Raw genomic sequence first — 24211 nt, forward strand, 5'->3', positions numbered from 1 at the left:
ATTTTTGCTTAAAATACCTCGCACAATCGCAAATTGGACAAAAAATCATTCTGAAATGCTATATTCTCCTTGAAGTCTGAAGTTTAAGAGGCGTCAAAGATTGTATTTGGAAGGTTTTGAAGGTCATACAGTCTATTAGATATAGTTTTTTTTAGTTATTAACATATTTTACATGTTACATGTTTACATGTTCTAACAAATTGCAAGTAAATATAAATGTACATCTCACACGAAAAGGATAATTTCTGTATGAGTCAAAGGTCCAAATGTTTAACAAAATGAAACAAAAATTAAACACAATATAATCTTACCACAAATCAGACAGATGACAACTATAACAGTCGAAAGAATGGCAATTAATGGTCCGTTTGTACCTAAAGAAAAAACAAACAAACAATACAGTTTTATTTTTTGATCATTTGCTTTACGAGATGTTCATAACAATCAGAAAAGTAATTTTCGCTATCTGTGTTTCATGGCAAATTTTATTAGATTATTAAGGTTAAAAGTTAATGGGTAAATTGAGTTATAAAAGAGTACATTGGATTATAAATTTAGTTATTAAATTGCAACCTCAGTAAACAACAGATGTGGCCACAAGTACACAAATGTAAATGTACTGTAAACATCCTATGATGTATTTGGGTGATACATTTTTGGTGTGAGAGGCATACCGTACAACTGTTCACAAAATGTGTTTTCATGTATTAAAATAAGCATTAAACAGTCTGATTATATATATAAAAAAAAAGCTCCTTAATATTATCCATGGGCAAATTAATAACTAATACTTACTTTTACCGACCTATTGTGAGCTACAATATAAATAATTGTATTTATTGTATAAAAACGCAGTGATCTATTCACATCTTTAACATCGGAAAAACTACATTACCCATGAGGCTGTACAGAAATCAGCTAATCTGTGTCTACACTGTAATAAATGCATTCCACACAATGGGGTATATGCCGAGCTAGTGCTGTTCCCATGCTGATAAACTTCCGGTGACCTGTTATTGTGAACTTTTTTCCATTTTATATGGTTCCTTTTACAGCATCAATGTTGTAATGTTATTAAAATACATTCAGTTAAATAAACTTTGGCATTTATTTAATTGCTCAATCGTGAAACGAGACAAAAAGCCGTTTACTCGCACGCGCCCGTCAGAATCCGCAGGCTAGAGCAGAAGCTCCATTGAATATACTGGGGTAAAATAAAAGCTCATATTATAAAGATATGGTGGCGGAAAATGTAATTTAATGCAGTTCTTCTTGTACAATCTGAGGCCCACTTTAAATCGGACATCACTCAGCTAGTGGAGATCGCTGATTTTTAAAGAAAACAGACCTTAAACGCACCGGTTTTTGCATTGGCATTCCATTCGCCGGAAGCGCTTAACCCAGGTTACTGGCAAATTAAAAGTCCTACTAGCATTCTTTGTTGCTGGATTGACAACAAAAGCAGGAGCGAGTGCCTGGAGAGCCTTACAATGTAAGCTGCTCTGTTTTTTATAATATTGTTTGTAATATTAATACTTTTTGCTAATTTGAACGCACTTCGAGTGTATTTTTATAATTCTAAATCTGCGTCTCATTTCAGAGTCTGCTGCTGTCCTGCAGAGGTCTTTTTCTGGCTGCTATCAAATACACTGAGACAGCCTTCATGACTGAAATGCCAAGCCAACCTATGGTGCTGAAATATAATTGGTTAAACTGGCAGTGGGCGGAGTTACAGATATCAAAACAAAGACAGACATTTTGACACTGAACACACCTTAAATAACTGATGTCAGTATTTGTTTCTCAGATAAACAAGTATGTTTACTTAGCATGTTTCTTAATTATTTTTCTGCCTTAAAACATACAGCTTACCATAAAACAGCTTCTTCTCATAGACTGGATCACTGGTCTCCATGCTGACTGCGTTTTTCAGTGTACAGGTGTAAAACTCCTCAGGGTTACTGCTGTTGGTCACTTTGATGGTCCTCATATTAGGATCTCTGCTGTTTAGCGTCTGTCCGGCTGAGTTCTGCCAGATTACTGTACTCTTAGAGGAAGCTTCGCCCTCACAATTCAGAGAACAGACAGGAATGTTTTCCAGATCACAGTTTGTTTTTATATCAGGTTTGCTGACACGATCTGTAAATTATAATAGAAAAAAAAAATAGAGAGCAACATACTTAGATTCTGGTCCAAATGTTCTTTACAACACTCTCAAAAATACTAGACAAAATCTGTCACTGGTTTGGGCCTTTTTTGTTTCTAACAGGTCCTTAAATGGTATATTAATATCATATTAATTCCATATTATTTACCTAAAAAGTACGAATGTGTACCTCAGAGTACTTTAAATGTTTTTATAGTTTAATAATTTAACTAATTTAACTTAATAGTTAATTTAGTTTAATTTAACTAATTTAACGTAATAGTTTAACTAAATGTACTACTGTCCACCTATATAGTACAAAAGTGTACCTATTGAAAAGGTGGCATCCCAGTGACACATTTTGCACCTTTATTTCTGAGAGTGAAAGCAATATTGACCGCAAAAATATTGATAAAAGTTGTGTAATTTATTATTATTCATTTCATAAAGCCAATTTTACTTTTATTAGCAACATTAAAAGTATTTGTTAACCAATGTGCTAAACAATTTGACCAATACGGTCAATAAATTGGTTTTAAATTATTAATTTGACTATTGATTTTTATCTATTGGTGTTCTAATTTCTGTCATTTCTAATACTATACATATATATATATACACATACATTCAGTGCATCCGCAAAGTATTCATAGCGCTTTACTTTTTTCCACATTTTTTTATGTTTTATAATTTTTTATGATTTTAAATTGTATTAAATTTTAATTCTTTATTCAATTAATTCATTTCCTCAACATTCCACACACAATCCCCCATAAAGACAATGTGGGAAAAAAGTGTTTGAAATTGTGGGAAAAAAGTGTTTGAAATTGTGGGAAAAAAGTGTTTGAAATTGTTGCAAATTTATTAAAAATAAAGAAGCTGTAAAATCAGATGTACATCAGTATTCACAGCCTTTGGCATGAAGCTGTAAATTGAGCTCAGGTACATTCTGTCTCCACTGATCATTCTTGAGATGTTTCAGCAGCTAATTAGAGTTCACCTGTGCTCAATTCAGTTGATTAGACATGCATACACCTGTCTATAAGGGCCCAGGGTTGACAGTGCATGTCAAAGCACAAACCAAGCATGAAGACAAAGGAATTGTCTGTAGACCTCAGAGACAGGATTGTCTCGAGGCACAAAGAAAACATTCTGCTGGTCTGAAAGTTCCAATGAGCACAGCGGCCTCCATCATCTGTAAGTGGAAGATGTTTGAAACCATCAGGACTCTTCCTAGAACTGGCCAGCCATCTAAGCTGAGTGATCAGGGGAGAAGGGGCTTAGTTAGCGAGGTGATCAATAACCCGATGGTCACTTTGTCTGAGCTCCAGCGTTCTTCTACAGAGAGAGGAGAACTTTACAGAAGGACAACCATCTGTGCAGCAATCCACCAATCAGGCCTGTATATTAGAGCGGCCAGACTGAAGACACTCCCTGCCTGGAATTTGCCAAAAGGCATCTGAAGGACTCTCAGACCATAAGAAACTAAACTCTCTGCTCTGATGAGACTCAAATTGACCTTATTAAAGTGAATGCCAGTTATTAAGTTTGGAGAAAACCCAGGCGCCCCTCATTACCAGGCTAATAGCATTCCTACAGTGAAGCATGGTGGTGGCAGCATCATGTTGTTGGGATGTTTTTCAGCAGCAGGAACTGGAAGACTAGTCAGGATAGAGGGAAAGATGAATGCAGCGATGTACAGAGACATCCTGAATGAAGACCTGCTTCAGAGTGCTCTTGACAGGAGCGACAGTTCATCTTCCAGCAGGACAATGATCCAAAGCACACCGCCAAAATATCAATGAAGTGGCTTCACAACAACTCGGTGAACATCCCTGAGTGGCCCAGCCAGAGCCCAGACCTAAATCCTATTAAACATTTCTGAAGTGATCTGTACATCGTCGCTTTCCATCCACCCTGATAGAGCTTGTGGCATCATATTCAACAAGACTTGAGGCTGTAATCGCTGCCAAAGGTGCAACAAAAAAGTATTAAGCAAAGGAGTACTGATGTACATCTGATTTTTCAGCTTTTTATGTTTTTAATAAATTTGCAACAATTTCAAAACTCTTTGTCATTGTCGCATTGTCATTGTGGGGTACTGTGTGTAGAATGTTGAAGAAATAAATTAATTGAATCCATTTAAGAATAAGGCTGTGACAAATAAATACTGTATCAATACTTTCCAGATATATATATATATATATATATATATATATATATATATATATATATATATATATATATATATATATATATATATATATATATATATATATCAAAAAGATAACTAACAACTAGATAACGAGTTGTTGTTGTTTTTTTTTACATTATTTTTATTATCAGTATTTGTCCCAGCTCAAATGCATTGGCTTTGGATTCTGAATTATTATTATAATATTAAAATAACTTTTGTTACATACACTTGACTTAAATACAACACATTAGTTTCCAAATTTTGTCTGTCCAGGCTTTGTATTTGTACATTTTTATATATGCTTCTAATATTTTCATACTGATTTTATTTTTGTTGTGTATTTTTGGTCATTTTAGTTCATGTTAAACTTAATAGAAATTAAACACACTTCCTTGGACTCTGAATAAAATAAACATTTTGCAATAAGCATTTAAATATTTATTAAATGAATAAATACATAAAAATAAGCATAAAGAAAATTATATATTTTATTCCAAATATAGATAACATTTGCTGCAGTTTCTCTCACCCATAACAGTCAGGCGGAAGTGCTTTCTCTGCTCTTTACTGTTGATGTCAATAGTGTAAACGCCAGTGTGTTTGAGCTGTAAATTTGTCAGAGTGAGCTCTCCAGTGTGTTTGTTCAGACTAGCGTGGGCTCTGAAGTTGTGGTTGGGAATTTCAGTTCTGCCATCATCCTGGTCCCATTCAATGACTTTCACAACAACTCCAGCATTGTTTCTGTGCTTCCATATAATGCTGCTGGTGCTAGGAGGCGGAACAATCGGAGTGAAAGTAACATCAGTTGTCACAGCATTCGTCACATCATCACCTGTAAATCAGACAATCACGGTGATGAGAAATTACACTGTATTAGAAATGATACTCATTAGAGAACTATATCTGAGCTCAATCTCTATTTATCATTATTTAAACCAAACCAAAGCTGTCACAATGCAGTCTATTCTTCATTTATATGATATTTAATTAAACAGAGTGATCAAAATATACATTTAAGTCTGTTTACTGTCATTTTAAAACACTTTTATTCTGTTTAAGCACTTTATTAAACATAAAACCATTCAATTTAATTAGATTTTAATAGAAACACATTTTATTTTAGTGTTTTACTTTAATTAAATCTTATGGATGACTTATCCTTCAGCAAAATTGCATGTTTTATTAAATATAATCCTATTTATTTGTATTTGTTTTACCATTACCTTCAAAGCAAAGCCTGTTTAGCCATTTTTTGTCAAATAATCATTCAGTTCCAGCTTTCATCCCCATTACAGCACTTTGTATACGCATCTAAACACAAAACTGAACATTTACCTGAAGCAGATCGCCAGAATATCAACATCCAGAGAATATTGGTCCCCCTGAAGAACATCTTCACACTGTTTGTCCTCCTCTGGATCGATCTCCTGTGTTTTCTGTAAATATGTAATGTATTCCTGCATCTGTGAGTCTTTTGAGCGCGTATAACAGAGCGCTTTTTGTTTGCCTGAGTCTGTAGGATCAGGAGATCACTGACTGTGTTGTTTACTGCCTCTTGTGGTAGTAAAGCTGTGTTAATGTGACACAAAAGAAAAACGAGAGAAAAAAAACTCAAAATAAACGTTGGGAAAAAGGAATATATTGTTTATTATTTTTGTCTCTTTTTCTTTTCATTAAAGAATTATTTGTACTGCTTTAATTAAAGGTTATAAATTACTGAAATTCTGTATGAGTGTGATATGCTGTGCATACTAATGAAGCTTTTATGCAGAAGTAGATAAACACTTGTCCAAAATTAACTTAAGAAGAAACTGTGGGCACAGCATTTGCAAGTCTTGTGCTTTTTAATGTTGTGCAAAGAATTTATAGAAAAAGAGGACGTATGTCTGGCCAATGGAGGACTGGAGAATGATTGACAAGTGACGAATTTTACTAAAATCCACCTGTTATTATCAGCTGCCTAAAAACACAGGGTTAAAAACTACCCAAATTGGTTTGTTTTTAACCCTACTGCTGGGTAAATATGGTACAGAACACATCAGGGGTTAAAATAACCTAATTGGGTTATTATTTTTACCCTATATTGGTTTTCTACCCAATAATTGGTCATTTTTACTTAAATATTAGGTTCATTTAATCCAAAAAGGCCAGCGAAAGATGACCCAACAATTGTACTGTTTTGACTCGGCATCACTGTAGTACGTGGGGGATGTGCAGCTTTGATTACAGGTGTACTTTTTTGTATAGTATAGACTATAGACTATATTTAAGTATAGACTATTCAGTTCATAAGAGCAGTTCAATATTTTATGAGGGTTGCTGTATACAAAAATAACATTTTGAAATATTTATAATTATCAGCCAATATATATCGGCTTTCGGCCTTCAAGTCTGAAGAATTATCGGTTATCGGTATCGGCCGAAAAATCCATATCGGTGCATCCCTAATAAATACTTAATTTTTGTTTCCCTTATCATCGGTTGTGTGTTCTCATTTTCATCCAACATCATTAAAGACTCACTGAATGTTACGTCTCATCTAATTTAATAACTTAATAACTTAAACACGTAACACCTGTTTCAACTCATTTTTCATTCATTCATTTTCTTGTTGTCTTAGTCCCTTTATTAATCTGGGGTCGCCACAGCGGAATGAACCACCAACTTATTCAGCAAGTTTTTACGCAGCGGATGCCCTTCCAGCCGCAACCCATCTTTGGGAAACATCCACACACACATTCAGACACACACAATCATACACTACGGACAATTTAGCCTACCCAATTCACCTGTACCGCATGTCTTTGGACTGTGGGGGAAACCGGAGCACCCAGAGGAAACCCACACGAACGCAGGGAGAACATGCAAACTCCACACAGAAACGCCAACTGAGCCGAGGTTTGAACCAGCGACCTTCTTGCAGTGAGGCGACAGCACTACCTACTGCACCACTGCCTCGCCACATATTTATATTTTAATATTTTTAAATTATTTTAATTAATTTTACTTTCTTGTTTTTGCTATTCTTGTTTAAGTTAGAACATGCAAACTCCACAAAGAAATAACAACTGGCTAGCAGGGAATTGAAACACTGGCTGCGTCCGATACCGCTTACTACTTACTAGGTACTGCATTCGAATTTAAACGTACTACTCGACCAATAGAAAAGTGAGTTCTATACAATATGAATGTGAAAAGTATGAATGGAGTTCAGACGTACTACATCCACCATTTTGTCATGGTCAGGTGACCCACCTGCGTCAGGTGAGTCGCTTCAGTCCCATTCATGAATTCTCTCGCAGGCCATCATGGGATAGCGCAGCGTGCATGCAATGCGCATTTCAAAATCCACCGGAAGCAGTCATCCAGGTACTTCTCGCATACTGATTTTCGAATTTTATGAAGTCGGACATACTACTCGGCTCGCATACTGATTTTAGCATACTATATAGTATGGAAGTATGCAGTTTCGGACGCAGCCAATGATCTTCTTGCTGTAAGGCAACAGTCCTAACCACTAAGCCACCGTGCCACCCCAACTTCCAAATCATTTTCCCAAAATACCTGTCAAAGTAAGGTTTGTCACAAAACATCCTTCCATTTGCTGAATCTCAGAGGACGTTGAAAACATCTTCAACAGGTGTAGAATGGCCCTCCTATGCAATGAGATGTCTGTCACTGCAATGCAATGCCTCCTACGCTCCTGGGAGTAATCTAGAATGATCAGCGATGACGTCAATGTGTTACGATTACCACGTTTTTCCCCTGTTTTATTTACAGTGATATGACAGGATGTATTCATTACAGCTGCCACTCTTGCACACTGGTGACTCTGCACTGCACGCCTCCAGCCGCATGTATTGTTCCGGAGAGAATCGGAAAGCAACTTCATCTCAAACATATTAAAATACATTTTTGGGGAAATGATGGATGCGATAGTACTCTAATATCACTCAAGACTAATATGAGATTGTATACAGTGAGCATGTTACATCCCTTTATAGGAATATGTCCTATAAAACACTAGAAAGTAACCATTAAAACGTACCCACTTTCATTTTACATCAGTGACGTCAGCTAGAGGTTTACCTGCAGTCTGGGCATGGAAAGAAAAGGAAACCATCACCAACTTTATGATCACAAACAGGAAACTCTTTCTTTTCTTTAGTCGATTATCAAAAGGTTTGAGTATTTGCTGTATTCAGTAGAGCAATGAGCTGCCAACACAATCTCTTGCTTTTATTCCTCTGTGACTTCGCCGCGCTCACTGGTAGGTTCTGATTTCTCTTAATATAGACGTGTGAACAGACTGTTGGGGTTAAATTTTAATTAGAATAAATTATTATTATTAATAAATTATAATAAATAATTAAAATATAAGAACGTTTATTAATTAAGAATAAATTGAAATTAAAATATAAGAACGTTTATTAATTATTAATTTTGGTCTGGGCATATTGGCATGCCCAGACTAAAAGGTTCTAATTCAGCACGTTGTGTTCATAATCCAGGCTCATTTGCTTTCCAGCTGGTTATACAGTGCTCAACATATATGCGTACACCTCTCACAAATCTGTCTTGAAAATTCATAATTATAATAGGAAGCTCTACAACATTATATTTGTATACATACATTAGTTTAGTTAGTACTGAAGCCAAATCTGGAGCTTATCTACTAAATAACTTATGATAACAGTCCAAAAACTAGAACAGCCAAATTTATGTTTTAGAAAAATATTAAAATTATTATTTATTTTTAAATATTATATAATATTAAAAATATAAAATGTAATCAGCAGGAAAAATCAAGAGAAGCAAAAAAAAAATAGTTGAAATTTTGTAGGTTGTAATTTATTTCTGCAATATTTCACTTATATTTCACCTGAATTGTATTATCTTTCAATTTCTAAATATGTTTGGTGATTAAAATATTATTTTAATAAATATATCTATTTAACAAATCTAGGCTAATCATTTTGCTTCAACCATATTTATTCCTGAATGTTGTGAGTTTGTGTTATTATTATTCACAATTGACTTGGTTAGATTTTAAATACCTACAAACATTTGTTTTTGAATGATCCAGTTGTGTTGAAAAGAAACTTCTCTTCATTAAACACTTGAGAAATAGGTTTAAAATCATTTAAATTTCACAGGAAGGCTAATCTTTTTGCTTCAGCTGTATATACAATATAAACCTAAAATCATTTGATTACAGTCTCAGCACAGACATGTGGAGAACAAGTGCTAGAAGGAACATCCTGCAGCATTTATGGAAAAACAAGAAACAATGAAAAAGCTGCAGATATCAGATGGGCCTTTACCTCCAGTAATGGAAACTCAGCTGAATGGAAAAAAGGATCCAGGAGAAAACCTCCAGCAGGATTAACAATAGAAGAAGACGGATCTTTACGATTTATAAGTGTTGATCAGAGTAACACCGGCACATATAAATACAAAGCTTTTAATGCCAATGGCCAACAGATTGGGGATGAAACTGTGGAACTGAAAGTTTATGGTGAGAAGACAAATTTTTAAAGCCTTCCAACATAATAACTACAATCTTCTCTGCAATATTTTTACTATATAACACTGTACATTTCTGTAGGAGTTTGTGAATCTGCAAATAACATCATGTTTCTGTTACAGCGAAGACTCCTAAACCTACTGTGAAGCGTGAATGCACAACTAATAGCGTAATACTCATCTGTGACACTGCAAACTATAAAGATCTGAATATATTCTGGTATGAAGATGACAAGATCCTGAAGGATGAAACAAAACCTTATCTTACGTTAATGCGGTCTAAAATGAAGAAGAACAAAGGGTACTCATGCAGTGTAAGTAATCCTGCCAGCTATAAAGAGACAAAACCTGCAAAAATTAAATTAATTAATTAATAAATGCACACATTATAGACAGGATGGATGGATGGATGGATGGATGGATGGATGGATGGATGGATGGATGGATGGATGGGTGGATGGGTGGATGGGTGCTGTAGGTAGGTAGGTAAACAGATAGATAGATAGATAGATAGATAGATAGATAGATAGATAGATAGATAGATAGATAGATAGATAGATAGATAGATAGATAGATAGATAGATAGATAGATAGATAGATAGATAGATAGATAGATAGATGGATGGATGGATGGATGGATGGATGGATGGATGGATGGATGATTGATGGACGGACGGACGGACGGACGGACGGACGGACGGACGGACGGACGGACGGACGGACGGACGGACGGACGGACGGACGGACCGACGGACCGACGGACCGACGGACGGACGGACGGACGGACGGACAGACGGACAGACAGATAGACAGATAGACAGATAGATAGATAGATAGATAGATAGATAGATAGATAGATAGATAGATAGATAGATAGATAGATAGATAGATAGATAGATAGATAGACGGACCGACGGATTAATGGATGGATGGATGGATGGATGGATGGATGGATGGATGGATGGATGGATGGATGGATGGATGGATGGATGGATGGATGGATGGATGGATGGATGGACGGGTGGATGGGTGGATAGATTGATGGATGGATAGATAGATAGGTAACTGAAGGAAAAACTGATGTAACAATAGAAAAATAAATACAAGTAATACATGATTTAATACAACAGGATTAAACTCAATAAAATAATTGAAATATCTAGGTCAATAAATTAATTATTTGTAATTATTATGTTTTTAATCCATATTTTATTATTTAAACTGTAATTTTTATTTGTTTTTCTATTTATTTAAGCATTTATTGTTATATTGATTTCTGTTTTTCTATTTACTTATTACCGTATTGATTTATTTACTTATTTATTTGTATGTTAATTTATTTTAGCTTGGTTAGGATTAAATATAATTCAAAATAAAATTTATCTGTAATATATTATATGTGTATATTATGTATTATATATAGGTGCAGTCCTCTCCAGTCAGCAGAGAACATAGCAACAGAATTACAGTCTCAAGTAAGTAAAGTTTACTGCATATGCTTCTCACTCCTGAAATGTACTGACTAGGTGTTTTGTAAATTTTAAATGTATTAAATATATTTAATTCAAATGTACTTGTTTGTTATTGATTGCATGATTACATCTGTTCTTATCCTACAGGTAGCAGTCCAGGCCTTTGCTTAGATTTCTGGGTTATGCTGAGCATTTTAGCAGGTGGAGGAGCTCTTCTGCTTCTCCTATTATCTGTTCTCATCTGCTGTGCATGTCGAAGTTATGGTCAACACAAGAAGAACCAACCAAGCAAGTACATTTTTAAGATATACAGTAAAGAAAAATGATTAGCTCTCATTTTAATTTTTATTCTTTTTCAAATGTTTCCCAAATGATGTTAAACAGAGCAAGGAAATTTTTACAGTATGTCTAATAATATTTTTTCTTCTGGAGAAAGTCTTATTTGTTTTATTTCGGCTAGAATAAAAGCAGTTTTTAATTTTTTAAACACCATTTTAAGGTCAATATTATCAGCCCCTTTAAGCTATATTTTTTCGATAGTCTACAGAACAAACCATCATTATACAATGACTTGCTTTATTACCCTAACTAATAACCTAGTTAAGCATTAAAATGTCACTTTAAGCTGAATAATAGTCTCTTGAAGAATATCTAGTCTAATATTATTTACTGTCATCATGGCAAAGAGGAAATAAATCAGTTATTAGAGATGAGAAACTATTATGTTTATAACTAGTTATTAGAAACTATTATGTTTATAAAGCTGTTGAAATAATCTGCTCTTCCTTAAACAAAAATGGGGGAAAAATATACAGGAGGGCTAATAATTCTGACACACTGAGCAATTATCAGTATTTTGCATTAGATTAAAAATGTTAAGTTGTGTAATGTGTAATAGTTTTTCCGGGTTTTGAAACTAAAGAAGAAAAAAGTTGCACCTTTAAAACAAATAAAATCAACTGTTTGATTGCTTCTCTGGGATAAATTCAGATTTTGGATGTTAAACCAATAACATTAGGATTAATTTTGTGTTCTCTATTTTATCACAGGTTTTGAGACCCACTTTGTCTACAGAAATGATGAAGAAACAGACTATGAAACCGTTAATGTTACGAAACATAAGAAAGCAACAGCCTGCAACATCTCATAGACATGATTTTACATAATAAATTACATTTTTATTCATCATAACCATCCTTTTTCTTGTATCTTTTATGTACATCAGAAAATTCACTCACTTTCCTTTGGCTTAGTCCCTGATTAATCAGTGGGTGCCACAGTGCAATGATCCACCAATTACTCTGACATATGTTTTGTACAGCAGATGCCCTTCCAGCTATAATCCAGCACTATAGGAATTAGGGCTGAAACTTAAAATCGAATAAAATAATCAAGTCAATTTGTAGTAATCGAGCTTTGTGTAAAAATATTTTAATCAATTTAATGCAAAACATTACTATGTTGGTGCAGTGGAAACGCCAACAGGAGAACATGCAAACTCCACACAGAAATGCCAACTGACCCAGTCAGGGCTCAAACCAGCAACCTTCTTACTGTGAGGCGACAGTGCTAACCACCTACCATAATAAACAATAACCTGCAATGTCTCTTAGGCATGTTCTTACATGGCAAATTAATACATCATAACCAACATTCCTTACCTGTATATTTATATGCTTCAGAAAATATATTCTCTGTAATGATTTCTTCAAATCGCAAGTGTGAAAACCAAATAGAAAACAACTCTTGTCTGAATATAAATGCCATGACTTGGGTTGAAATATTCTAAAATATCCATTTATATTTTTATTATTTCGCTTGTAACATATTGATCTCATTGTTTAAAGGATAAGACTGTTGTTTGTCATGCATGTAATGCACTATATTGTACACAAACTCTTGTTTTTCTGTGCTCGACTGGAGGGAGTTCCTCCTCCTGGCTCTGATTAAAGCATTTTCAAAAGTATTGTCTTGAGTCTCATCTAGTTATTGCTGCAGAATAGTGGAATACTGGAGATCTTATTTCCCAAGCCTTATTTCAAAAGGGCAGAGACACACTGAGGTTAAATTTATTCACAAGCATGAGGGGTATTTTGACTTGAGAATCCCTAAAAAGTTCCACTAAGAGATTCCTACCAAATCTAAAAGCACCAAAACAAACACATCTTAACCCTATAAATCCATGCCCCTTTTTTACCCCTTACAGCTGCCACACTGTGGTCAATAGCATCATTCCAAAATCATGTCTTTAAGGGGATAGTCTACCTAACAATGTGAATTATTTTACTATTTACTCACCCTTTACTTAGTTTTACTACAGAGTTTTTTATTAGGAGCTTTCTGCAGAAAACTTTCTATAAAACAGATTCTCTAATACAGTGGTTCTCAAACTGTGGTACCTGTACCACTAGTGATACGCAGGCTGACTTCTAGTGGTACGCAAAATAATCCAATATGTCACATGTACATGCAACATATGTTTCAAAACTTATCAAAAATGGTTTATAAATTAATATGATGAAATATAGCCTATATTTATAGGGGCCAAGCAAGATTTCCAGGTTTTTATGACTAGGGTACTACTGATGAACACTTAACATAAGTACAGCTGTTTTTTTTTTTTTTTTTTTTTTTTTAAGAACAGTAAACTACCATTTTTTACTTTTACAAGCTCATTTTAATTTAAAGGTTGACACTTTATTTTGTTTGTATGTTTGTTTTTTCACATATAAGCACGGTACAGTGTTAATGTTTAAACTATTTATAGTATTTAAAGTGGCTGATAAAAATAAATACTTCTAATAATAGCAGTTAATCTGCCACGTTTTTTAACTGTGCAGAGCTGTAGTTGCTTTACTGGGCCTACTACGCTGCTGTATTTCAATACTGCTCATTATGGTGGTACTTGGAGGGACAGTTTTTTTCTGAGGTGGTACTTGATTAAAAAAGTTTGAGGACCACTGCTCTAATACACATGCAAAAAAAGAATGCATTTCTGATCTATCCCACAAGATGGCAGCATTACACTGAATAAAATGTATTTGCCTGTAATTCCACTAGGTCACTGGTCTACAGATGACCCATTTTGGGTTTGCAACCACTGTCCTAAATGATCAGGTGTGAGACAAAAAAAATTACATTAAGCACAGGCATTTCAAACTTTATATAACAAGTACACAAAATCAACTATCGCTAACACTCATTAACATAAACCAAATACCCATACATGCTTAAAAATGTCTGAAAATGCTTCAATTTTAGTAACGGATCCAAACTTTGCAAATGCTTCAAGAGCATCAAAACAAACATATTCTTTATAACAAACACAAATTAATAATGTAAAAAAAAAAAAAAACATACACACATATTAATCAACAACTACAGCATGAATCATTAAGCAGTTTTCAGCTGCAATGTTTGGAATAGAGTCATTAAAAAATATCTAATACTACAACATTATTAGCTTTAATTGATGTCCTGATCAAACAGACTGTTTGCTGTCGATTAAATTAATATTCATTGTCGATTATTATTGTAAATAATGTTGCTCAGTGTGTCATCAGGAGCCCCGGATATTGATTTGGACTCGTTTTATTGTTAGTTTACAAAACCTGTCACCATTCCCTGCCATTATATGAATCTACAAGGACCACACATTCAGCCTAGAATCTTCTTTAATGTTCTGCTGAAGGAAAACAAAAATCTCCTACATCTTGGATAACCTGTGGTGGTGTAAATGAAGAGGTAATTTTTAATTCTGGGTGAACTATCCCTTTAAAATGAAGTAATCTTAAAGGGGTAGTCTAATGCTATGAACTCTGAGCTGTTTACACAGTTAAAGAGGAATCTCATACCTAAGCATGAGTTTTAAAACACTATTAGAACATAACACAGAGTATTAATTCTGCAAAGATCTTATTTCCGGGTGGTGACTAATTTGTTTTTGTTTTTCTCCCCTGCTCTTGGTTATTAAAAGAAAAGCAGAACGTTTTTTATAGGTGCTAAATTACTTGATCAGACACCTCTTCATGAGTTATTTACAACTAGATCTGCAGAATATATCACGCAGCATCAACATTGCAATGTTACAAATGCATCTGCAGTAGTCACATCACAGGATATGTGTAATATGTCCTAATTACAGTCAAATGTGGAGTTACTGCAAAGTTTAATCATAATAAAATGAAAATTATCATTTGCATGCATCTCTAGGTCTGTGAGTGTGCATTTCAAGCTAATTTAAAGCATTCATGTGCAAAATATTATAATAAATGACATGGGTAAGACTGATCGCAATGCTCTAATTATGTCAAAGGGTTATTTTGATTACTAAGTTGTTCCCCTGTTTTATTTTCAGATATGACAGGATGTATTCAGTAAAGTTGCACACTGTTGACTAATGGTTCACCCATGGCACTCACTTTCTTTCGGCGAGTATTGGAAAGTTGTACCTTTGTCTTAAAATGTAAAGATTTTTTAGATGAAAGATGGATGCAGTAATAATCTATTGGCATTTAAGATTAATATGAGCATGTGAGGATGTTAAATCCCTTTATAGGAATATGTCCCATAACAGACTAGAAAGTGACCATTTAAATGTACAGTTTAATGGTTAGAATTTGACAATTTGTTTATGCTTTTAATAGATTTTAACCATTAGAACTTCAGATATGGTTTCTGTTTTCTTTACACAGCATATACATTATGGTCTTCATGACATACGGTGGTTTTGTGCGTGCATGCACAGTGTGACAAATCTTTCATGCATTCATGTCAGTGATGTTCTGCTAGTGCTTGCAGTCTGTGCATGGAAAAAAAGGAAACCATCACCAACCTTTGATCACAAACAGGAAACTATCTTTTCTTGATACGATTGTCATAGGTTTCTAGAGTTTTTGCTGTATTCTGAAGAGCAATGAGCTGTCAGCACAATCTCTTGATTTTATTCCTCTGTTGCGTCGCTGCGCTCACTGGTAGGTTCTGATTTCTTTCATATACATGCGTGAACAGACTGTTCTAAATAAAATTAGTATGAATTGATAACACTTTACAATAAGGTTGTAGTAGCTAATGTTAATGCATTTACTAACATGAACAAACAATGAACAATACATTTATTACAGTACTTAAACATGTTAAAGTTAAAGAACATACAGTTGTTCATTGTTAGTTCATGCTACCTCGCGGTGCATAAACTACTGTTAACAAGCAGGAGTTTAAATGATAACAATGCATTAGTAAATGTTGAACTATTATTAATAAATGTTTATTATTAGTTCATGTTCATTATTAGTTCATTGCAAAGTGGGACCATAAATTGTAATTATGTAAATAGTTGTTGATTGATTTTAAGTCAACTCACTATGATAGTTCATTGTAGTTAATTAAGTTTCATATGTAACAAAAGAAGCACTGTATAGATAATGTTTTGTAGCATGTCAAGTAACATATCTAGAAAAATCTACTTCCAATAGAGGATTTTTAAAATCATATCATAATTTACGGCACTCTAATGCACACAAGAAACCAATCACATGGCCTTGTTTGATATGATTTTGTCATAATTTAATTTATCCAGACATAATCAGATTACAGATACACACTCATAAAGGTATAAAATCTGTCACTGGGCTGGTACCTTTTTCATTTTTGTACAGGTGGACATTAGTACTTTTATGGTTCACTTCTGTACCTTTAAGACACCATGAGGTCCACTTTTGTGCTTTTTAGGTATTAATATGTACCTTTAAACATTTGTTAGGAACCAAAAAAATGTACCTTAGATATTGTACCTTTATTCCCGAGAGTGTATTCTGGACTCATCTGCCTTACAGTGGGCTACGTAGACTATTACTTATTAGTAAATAGTAAATATACACCGTTAAAAAGAAATCTCTTAATTTAAAATAGTGAATTGCATTATGGGATGTTGATCTTGGCTTTGTCAACATTGAATGGTGAAAAATCGACTCGGCAATTCAACAAAGTGACTTATTGACAATATAATAATATAACATATATGCAATAATAGAGAGAGAAATTAGACTGTAAAATAACAGAAAATATGCTGCAGTTTATTACAAGGTTTTTGTAGTTACAACGCAGACACTATAGCACTGCAAACTATTAAAAATGTTCATAAAAGTCATTTTTTCTAACTTTTCATGGTTAAAAGTTGTTGGAAGAAAGATCAAGATCCTCTAATGCAATTTAAAAGAATATATAAACAGGGACTATAAATTAAAATAACAATCAAAAATTGTTCCAAATACTATGAAAAACTGCTACATTACAAATATTTTTAAGTGTATTTCTGCACCATTTGGTCTGAAATTGAAATGTGAAGCTTCACACAGACAGATCAGAAATGACACTTTATGTTGTGTGATTGCTTTAAAAATAATAATACGATTTCACAACTAGTCAAACTGCTCTGAAAATAATACAATATTTTATTATTATTATTATTATATTATAGGCTATCGCAATCTGTGTGTTGACACGTCTTTATCAGTTCAGTTTAGGTCAATCACAGTAACAAGGAAACTATACTTGTTATACTTTTTTATATCTTGCAAGTCTCGCAACTTTTTTTCCTTAGAACTGCATTTTGCAATTGTGACTTGATTTCTCAGAACTGCAAGATAGAAAGTCGCAATTCTGATTTCATAGCTTGTAGTTGGGAACTTTTTATTTCAGAATTATGACTTTTTTTCCCAGGATTGTGATTATTTTTTCCTGTGATTGCTTCTTGGACACTGTAATGTTTAAGATTTAGTGTCAGAATGTTAAATTAACAAATTCTACTGTCCATAATGGTTTTGTTACCTTTTTGCCCTTTTAATAATTTACCCGTTTAATGATAAACAAATAATTTTTTAAAGGTCAGACTATGTAATGCAGATCCCTATTTGTGAAATGTTGTCTGATCCAGTTTGTTAAATACAATTAAACGAAAATTAGTTAAATATAATCAAAGAATTTAAAGTATTGTAATTAAAGTTTTCGTTAAAATCCTTTTATTGATTACAGTCTCAGCACAGACATGTGGAGAACAAGTGCTAGAGGGAACATCCTGCAGCATTAATGGGGAAACAACAAACAATGAAAAAGCTGCTGAAATCAGATGGGCCTTTACCTCCAGTGATGGAACCACAGCTGAATGGAAAAAAGGATCCAGGAGAAAACCTCCAGCAGGATTAACAATAGAAGAAGACGGATCTTTACGATTAGAAAGTGTTCGTCAGAATAACACCGGCACATATAAATACACTGCTTTTAATGCCAATGGCCAACAGATTGGGACTGAAACTGTGGAACTGAAAGTTTATGGTAAGAACACAAATATTTACATCCTTCCAATAAAACAAACTAAGATCTCATATTTCAGGTGGATATCTGCTAATAACCATCATGTTTCTGTTACAGCGAAGGTTAATAAACCTAATGTGAAGATTGAATGCAAACCTGATGGGACTGTTACACTCCTCTGTGACACTGGAAACTATAAAGATCTGAAAATATCCTGGTATGAAGACGACAAGATCATGCAGGATGAAAAAACTACTCATCTGACCCTAAAATCGACTAAAATAAACGAGAACACACAGTACGCATGCAGTGTAAGCAATCCTGCCAGCAGTGAACAAAGTGACAGAATTACAGTGCCATGTAAGTCTCTTCTCATTCCTGAATGTTGTGAGTTTGTGTTATTATTATGCACAATTCATTTGTTCAGATTTTAAATACCTACATATGCTTTTATATGATCCAGTTGTTTATTGTTGATTTTATTATATCATTTCCTTACAGGTAGTGGCCCAGATCAAGGTAAACTTATTATTATTATTAGTAGTAGTAGTATTAATATTATTAGGTTAGTGAGGCTAAGAGAAAAAACTAATATATGTAAACTGTAGCTATAAAGCGTGATGGTTTTACAGTATTAATATTAATGAATATTAATGAACTCAACTATTTAGTCTCCACTTCACTTCCTAAGCTGCAATTGCCTCTTTGAATATCACACTAATTGTACAAAAAAAAAAAAAAAAAAAAAACTACTAACACTTCCCTTCTTAGACTTTACAGACCTGAAACTTGCCTTTAGTACTTATTCATTGTTGCTCTTAGTTGTGTAAATTGCTTCCTTGTCCTCATTTGTAAGTCGCTTTGGATAAAAGCGTCTGCTAAATGACTAAATGTAAATGTAAATGTGAATATTATATCAACTCAGAATCAACATTGAAGATAAATCGTTGCTCCCGCTCTTTACTGTTGACGTCTAAAGATATTTTTTGGGTCATTCTCAGGTTAACTGTCCCTAGGATTAGGCAATATAAACAAAATCATATCGAATCGCAATACAATTTATGTGCATATATGCTCTGGACATTTTACTCTACATTGATCTAAGAGCAAATCACACAGCAGAAATGTGCACCAACGGGAATCTGGAAGTGTGTTGATATTAGAGATACACCAAATTTACGGCCACTGAAAATAGGTTAAGCTATTTAACCGACCATCTAAACGTTATTGTTTAATATGGAATAATATTATTTGAGATTGCATATCTTTTGCCATATCGCCCAGCCCTAACTGTGCCTAAATATTTCAATACATTTTGGTGATATGGCCCACTGACAACCGCTTTTACTGTTTTGGTCACACTTTACAAAAGGTTTCCTTATGTGTATTCACTAACATGAACTAATAACAAACAATATTTGTACAAATATTGAACAATAAAGTACATTTATTAATCATAGTTCAACATTTACTAATGTATTATTAACACTCAATTCACGCTTGATAACATTAGTTAATGCCCCGTTAGTTAACATGAATTAACAACGAATAACTGCATTTTAACAGTTACTGACGTTAACTAACATGAGCAATACTGTAATAAATGTTTTGTTCATTGTTAGTTAAATGCATTACCTAATATTATCTTCTGCAACCTTAAGTGTTACACATGTTTCTGTTACAGCGAAGGCAACCAAATCAACTGTGAGGCTCAACAGTACAGCTAAAGGGACGGTTAAACTCATCTGTGACGCTGGAAATGCTAAAGATCAGACTATATCCTGTTATGAAGACCACATGAAGGATGAAACGAAAACGAATCTGACCTTAACATCGTCTAAAGTGGAGGGTAAACGGTACTCATGCAGTGAACAAACCAGCAGTAAACTCTCATGTGAGTCATTTTTATTGCACGTCATGATTCTCACTCCTGAAATGCACTGACTTTGTGTTTAGATTTCTCAATGAATTATATGTACGCTCACTATTTCGCTTGCTTAAATGTCGCGTGTACATGTCTTATAATGTCGCGCAAATTTAAGATTTGATTTCTTTAAAAATCACTGATCTTGCCTGATTGATATACAATACATCGTGGGTCTCAGACCGGACAAAAACCACTGCATTAAATGATTTCTCCACACTATGTCTTTAAAATATGGAAATTTATTATACCCAAGTATTTTCAATGGACTTTCTGTGCTAGCCTGCAGTTCTTGATGGCGCTTTTGTAGTCTTTCATCTTGTTTTACACTTGAACAACTACACAAATGCTGAAGTCTATTTAACCGATTGTATTTTAATTACATTACAACATCGATTCTGTATAAGAAACCTTACGAAATTGAAACCTTCAACAGGACATTTAGTGTTGGCTGAAAGCATTATAGTAGCCCACTGCATTAAAGCGATTTGTTTAAAGAAGTCCACTTGTTTGTTTCTGATTGCATGACGTCTGTTCTTGTCCTGCAGGTAGCAGTCCAAATCTCTGCCTAAATTACTATGCCGTGCTGGGCGTTTTAGCAGGCGGAGGAGTTCTTCTGTTTCTGCTTATTTGTGTTTTCATCTGGTGTGCGTGTCAAAGCTGTCGCAAGAAGAATCGACTACTGTAGGTAAGACATAAAGATAACTCTAACATGCTGAGAAATGCTATTTGTCAACCAAACTGCATTTCGTAATCTCACTCAATATCTCAATATATGTGTACATTAGCAGTTTTACATATTTTGTGATTCATGTTTTTATTTTCCCTCATTTATTTCTGCTTTTGAATTGCATGATGAGTTCCTGATCTTTCTTCCAACACCGTTTAACCTTAAAAAAGTTGGGAAAAGTGACTTTTATTTACGTTTTTAATAGTTTGCAGTGCTATATTGTCTGTGATTGTGTTGTATATTACAGTACAAAAACCTTGTAATGAACCCTTTGCTAAGCCCTGCCCTCCTTAGTTACTGTTGCTACGCCTGTCAAGCTTTCGTGCCTGGCACGGCTTTTTTAATGTGTATGTGCCGGTGTCAGACATTGCCAGGAATATAATGTCATTTTTGGCGAACAGATGAGATATCCGAGAAAGCCAAACAAAAAAGGACTGCAGTCTGCATTACAGAATATACCCCACATAATAGGCAACCGATTAGAGAATAAATAAATCAAAATTGAAGCTAGCTTAGCCTAGCCTCCTCATATGCTAACCATTCAACAGCTTAGCTCGTGCTCAGCAGGAGAGGTGACATTTAAAAATAATCTAAATATAATAAATGAAACCGTGATTTCTCTATTAACCGTGCAATGAAATATAGCGTTACTAACCAACGAGGAAACACGCATGACAGTGCTTTTACATAGTTCATTCATAGATAGAACAGCCAGAAAGGGGAAACTGATGGATTTGTGCTGAATATTAGCATCATTGAACCATAACAATGTACAGTAAGTTACCTATTACTTTCAGTGTGTTTGTGTGCTCTTTATAAATGACTGAAAAACAGCTGCTGGTGAAGTATATTGATCGCAAGTGCACAGTTTGTGATCTCATCTCGGTTTTGTTCTGTACATTTGTAATTTCAAATATTCGTAGCCTGAAACAGATGGAAATATGAAGTTCAGTAAAGTTAGCAACAGATTCGCAGATTCACATTTTCCAGATCAATAACTCATGTCATTATGATCTATTTGCTATAACTTCGTTACTAACGTTATGGTGAAGGCTTAAACGGAGCATTACTCATAATATCAAGTGAAAAAAAGGAATAAGACCGCTGTGAAACAGAATCAGCTTTGTGTTTTTGTAGGAAACACAGTTTACATCTGTTTAGGGTGAGAGGTGTGTCAGTTATTGTTATCGGTCTATCACTGAATGTATCAGGAATATCAAAACAAAACCAACTTAGCTCCACTCCTTTAGCGCCCCTCACACCGCTTGATCCACGCTGGCATGTCTCCTCTTGGGTTTTAGGTCTTAAAAATGGAAAAAAAATCCACCATCCCGTCCAAACTTTTAAGGAGACCGGGTATCAGATTTGCACAATCCATATGCACTCGCTCGAAAGCTTGACATAGCCCCTGCACGTAGCTACAGTTGCTAAGCCACAATTGGTGGGTGGCAGTTTTCGGGCATGGCTTAGCGAAGGGTTAATGCTGCCAGTACATTTTCTGTTATTTTCGGACTTATTTCTCTATATATTGTTATCTCAAACTACTAAAATGTCAGTAAAAGTCACTTTGTTAAACTGTAGAGTTGAATTATCAAAAACAAAAGTCAACAGAGAAGATCAACATCCCATAATGCAATTCACAACCATAAATAAAAGTCAATTCAGAAAATGATTTTGTTTTCAGTGTATTGCATGTTAAATCCACAGTATTAGGGTTAACTTCAGTCTTCTCTGTTTTATCACAGGTTTGGGGACTAATTTTGTCTAATGATGAAGATATTATGAAGCTTATCCATAAAGCAAAAAATAATAATAATAAAATAAAAAATTATGTGTGTGTGTGTGTGTGTGTGTGTGTGTGTGTGTGTGTGTGTGTGTAAAACAATAACCTGCAATGTCTCTTACGCTTCAGAAAATATATTCTCTGTAACAATTGATTCAACTCGTGTGTGTGAAAACCCAAGAGAAATCAGCTCTTGTCTAAATATAAACATCATGACCTGGGTTGATATATTTTAATTATTTTTTTTTTCACTTGTAACATATTGATCTCACTGTTTAAAGAATAAGACTGATGTTTGTCATGTCCTGTAAAGCACTATATTGTACACAAACTCTGTTTTTCTGTGCTCTGCTGGAGAGAGTTCCTTCTCCTGGCTCTGATTAAAGCATTTTTACAAGTATTGTCTTGAGTCTCATCTAGTTATTGCTGCAGAAAACAGTGGCACACTAGAGATCTTACTTCCCAAGCCCAAGTGTTCAAACTGTCCGAGTCCAAATCTGTTAATAGTAGACATGCTGAGGTTAAATTTATACACAAGAGTCCACTGAAGGTAACTTCGACTTGAGATTCTCTCAAAGGTGCACTAAGAGATTTTTACCAAATCTGAAAGCACCAAAACAAACACACCTTATAACCCAATAAAACCATGCCCCTTTTTACATCTCCACTTTGTTGTTGTTGTAGACAACACAGCCCTTACTGCTGATTGGCTGCCACACTGAGGTCAATAGTCTTCAGAAATCTTTTAGTGTGTCTTTAAAGGGATTGTTCACTCAAAAATGCTAATTCTGTCATCATTTACTCACTCTTTACTTGTTTTAAACCTTAAAGAGAGGTTTTTTTTTCTCTTGAACACAAAATAAGATTATAGAGTAACATTGGAAACCTGTAACCATTGACTTCAACAGTATTTGTTTTTCCTACTATGGAAGGTATTGGTTACAGGTTTATAGCTTTCTTTATAATATCATCTTTTGTGTTCAACATAATATTTGAAGGAGAGTAAATAATGAGTACATTTTCTTTTTTGGGGGTGAACTATCTATTTAAGACACTATACAGGTCGGATAGTTTGTTTCTTCTGATGAACAGAAAAAAATAGATATTTAGAAGAAGGTTGGA

At 34.2% G+C, this 24211-nt stretch overlaps 3 protein-coding genes across 17 annotated transcripts in view; 2 read left to right on the forward strand and 1 right to left on the reverse strand.

Annotated features, from left to right (window-relative positions):
• The window catches only part of si:ch211-132g1.3, a 69988-nt gene that overhangs the window by 30092 nt on the left and 15685 nt on the right, over window positions 1–24211 (reverse strand). Inside the window, exons 3-8 of one of the 12 annotated variants that reach the window (XM_068220981.2) lie at window positions 10138–10217; window positions 7908–8057; window positions 5679–5779; window positions 4873–5175; window positions 1873–2139; window positions 312–374 (exon numbers count right to left, since the gene is read on the reverse strand). The exons of 1 other annotated variant lie outside the window; for it this stretch is intronic. In XM_068220981.2, coding sequence (XP_068077082.1) covers window positions 312–374; window positions 1873–2139; window positions 4873–5175; window positions 5679–5779; window positions 7908–7936 — 763 coding nt within the window. In that variant the 5' untranslated portion in view covers window positions 7937–8057; window positions 10138–10217. Of the gene's footprint in view, window positions 1–311; window positions 375–1872; window positions 2140–4872; window positions 5176–5678; window positions 5913–7907; window positions 8058–10137; window positions 10218–24211 lie in introns of all 12 variants that reach the window. 10 more of the 12 variants (XM_073949303.1, XM_073949301.1, XM_073949302.1 and 7 more) reach the window with 10 other exon arrangements.
• Window positions 8456–13307, forward strand: LOC141384207 (T-cell surface antigen CD2-like). Of its 2 annotated transcripts, none has more exons than XM_073949308.1 (6): window positions 8456–8613; window positions 9562–9861; window positions 9993–10183; window positions 11293–11344; window positions 11489–11629; window positions 12391–13300. In XM_073949308.1, exons 1-6 carry the CDS (start codon window positions 8556–8558, stop codon window positions 12489–12491), a joined length of 843 nt encoding a protein of 280 aa, XP_073805409.1. In that variant the 5' UTR covers window positions 8456–8555; the 3' UTR covers window positions 12492–13300. The 2 variants fall into 2 exon arrangements, with proteins under 2 accessions (XP_073805409.1, XP_073805410.1); XM_073949309.1 differs by having other exon boundaries at window positions 8480–8613; window positions 11489–11633; window positions 12391–13307.
• si:ch211-132g1.4 lies at window positions 13984–23489 on the forward strand. 3 transcript variants are annotated; one of them, XM_005168310.6, is made up of 7 exons: window positions 13984–16314; window positions 18374–18673; window positions 18770–19012; window positions 19154–19171; window positions 20337–20546; window positions 21125–21264; window positions 23052–23489. In XM_005168310.6, the coding sequence occupies exons 1-6, from the start codon at window positions 16257–16259 to the stop codon at window positions 21262–21264; spliced, it is 969 nt and encodes a 322-aa protein (XP_005168367.1). In that variant the 5' UTR covers window positions 13984–16256; the 3' UTR covers window positions 23052–23489. The 3 variants fall into 3 exon arrangements, with proteins under 3 accessions (XP_005168367.1, XP_073805407.1, XP_073805408.1); XM_073949307.1 differs by lacking the exon at window positions 19154–19171 and having other exon boundaries at window positions 15728–15771; window positions 16036–16314; XM_073949306.1 differs by lacking the exon at window positions 19154–19171.

Source organism: Danio rerio, chromosome 1 (genome assembly GCF_049306965.1).
Source record: "Danio rerio strain Tuebingen ecotype United States chromosome 1, GRCz12tu, whole genome shotgun sequence".
In the NCBI taxonomy this organism is placed as follows: Eukaryota; Metazoa; Chordata; class Actinopteri; order Cypriniformes; family Danionidae; genus Danio; species Danio rerio.

Excerpts from the sequence above, each read along its gene's own strand:
- LOC141384207 (XM_073949308.1), top strand. The coding sequence starts at position 8,556 with ATGAGCTGCCAACACAATCTCTTGCTTTTATTCCTCTGTGACTTCGCC. Across the intron at positions 10,184-11,292 it reads ACAAAGGGTACTCATGCAGT|GTGCAGTCCTCTCCAGTCAG; the intron begins GTAAGTAATCCT and ends TATTATATATAG. Across the intron at positions 11,345-11,488 it reads CAACAGAATTACAGTCTCAA|GTAGCAGTCCAGGCCTTTGC; the intron begins GTAAGTAAAGTT and ends CTTATCCTACAG.
- si:ch211-132g1.4 (XM_005168310.6), top strand. The coding sequence starts at position 16,257 with ATGAGCTGTCAGCACAATCTCTTGATTTTATTCCTCTGTTGCGTCGCT. Across the intron at positions 16,315-18,373 it reads TTGCGTCGCTGCGCTCACTG|TCTCAGCACAGACATGTGGA; the intron begins GTAGGTTCTGAT and ends TATTGATTACAG. Across the intron at positions 18,674-18,769 it reads TGTGGAACTGAAAGTTTATG|CGAAGGTTAATAAACCTAAT; the intron begins GTAAGAACACAA and ends TTTCTGTTACAG.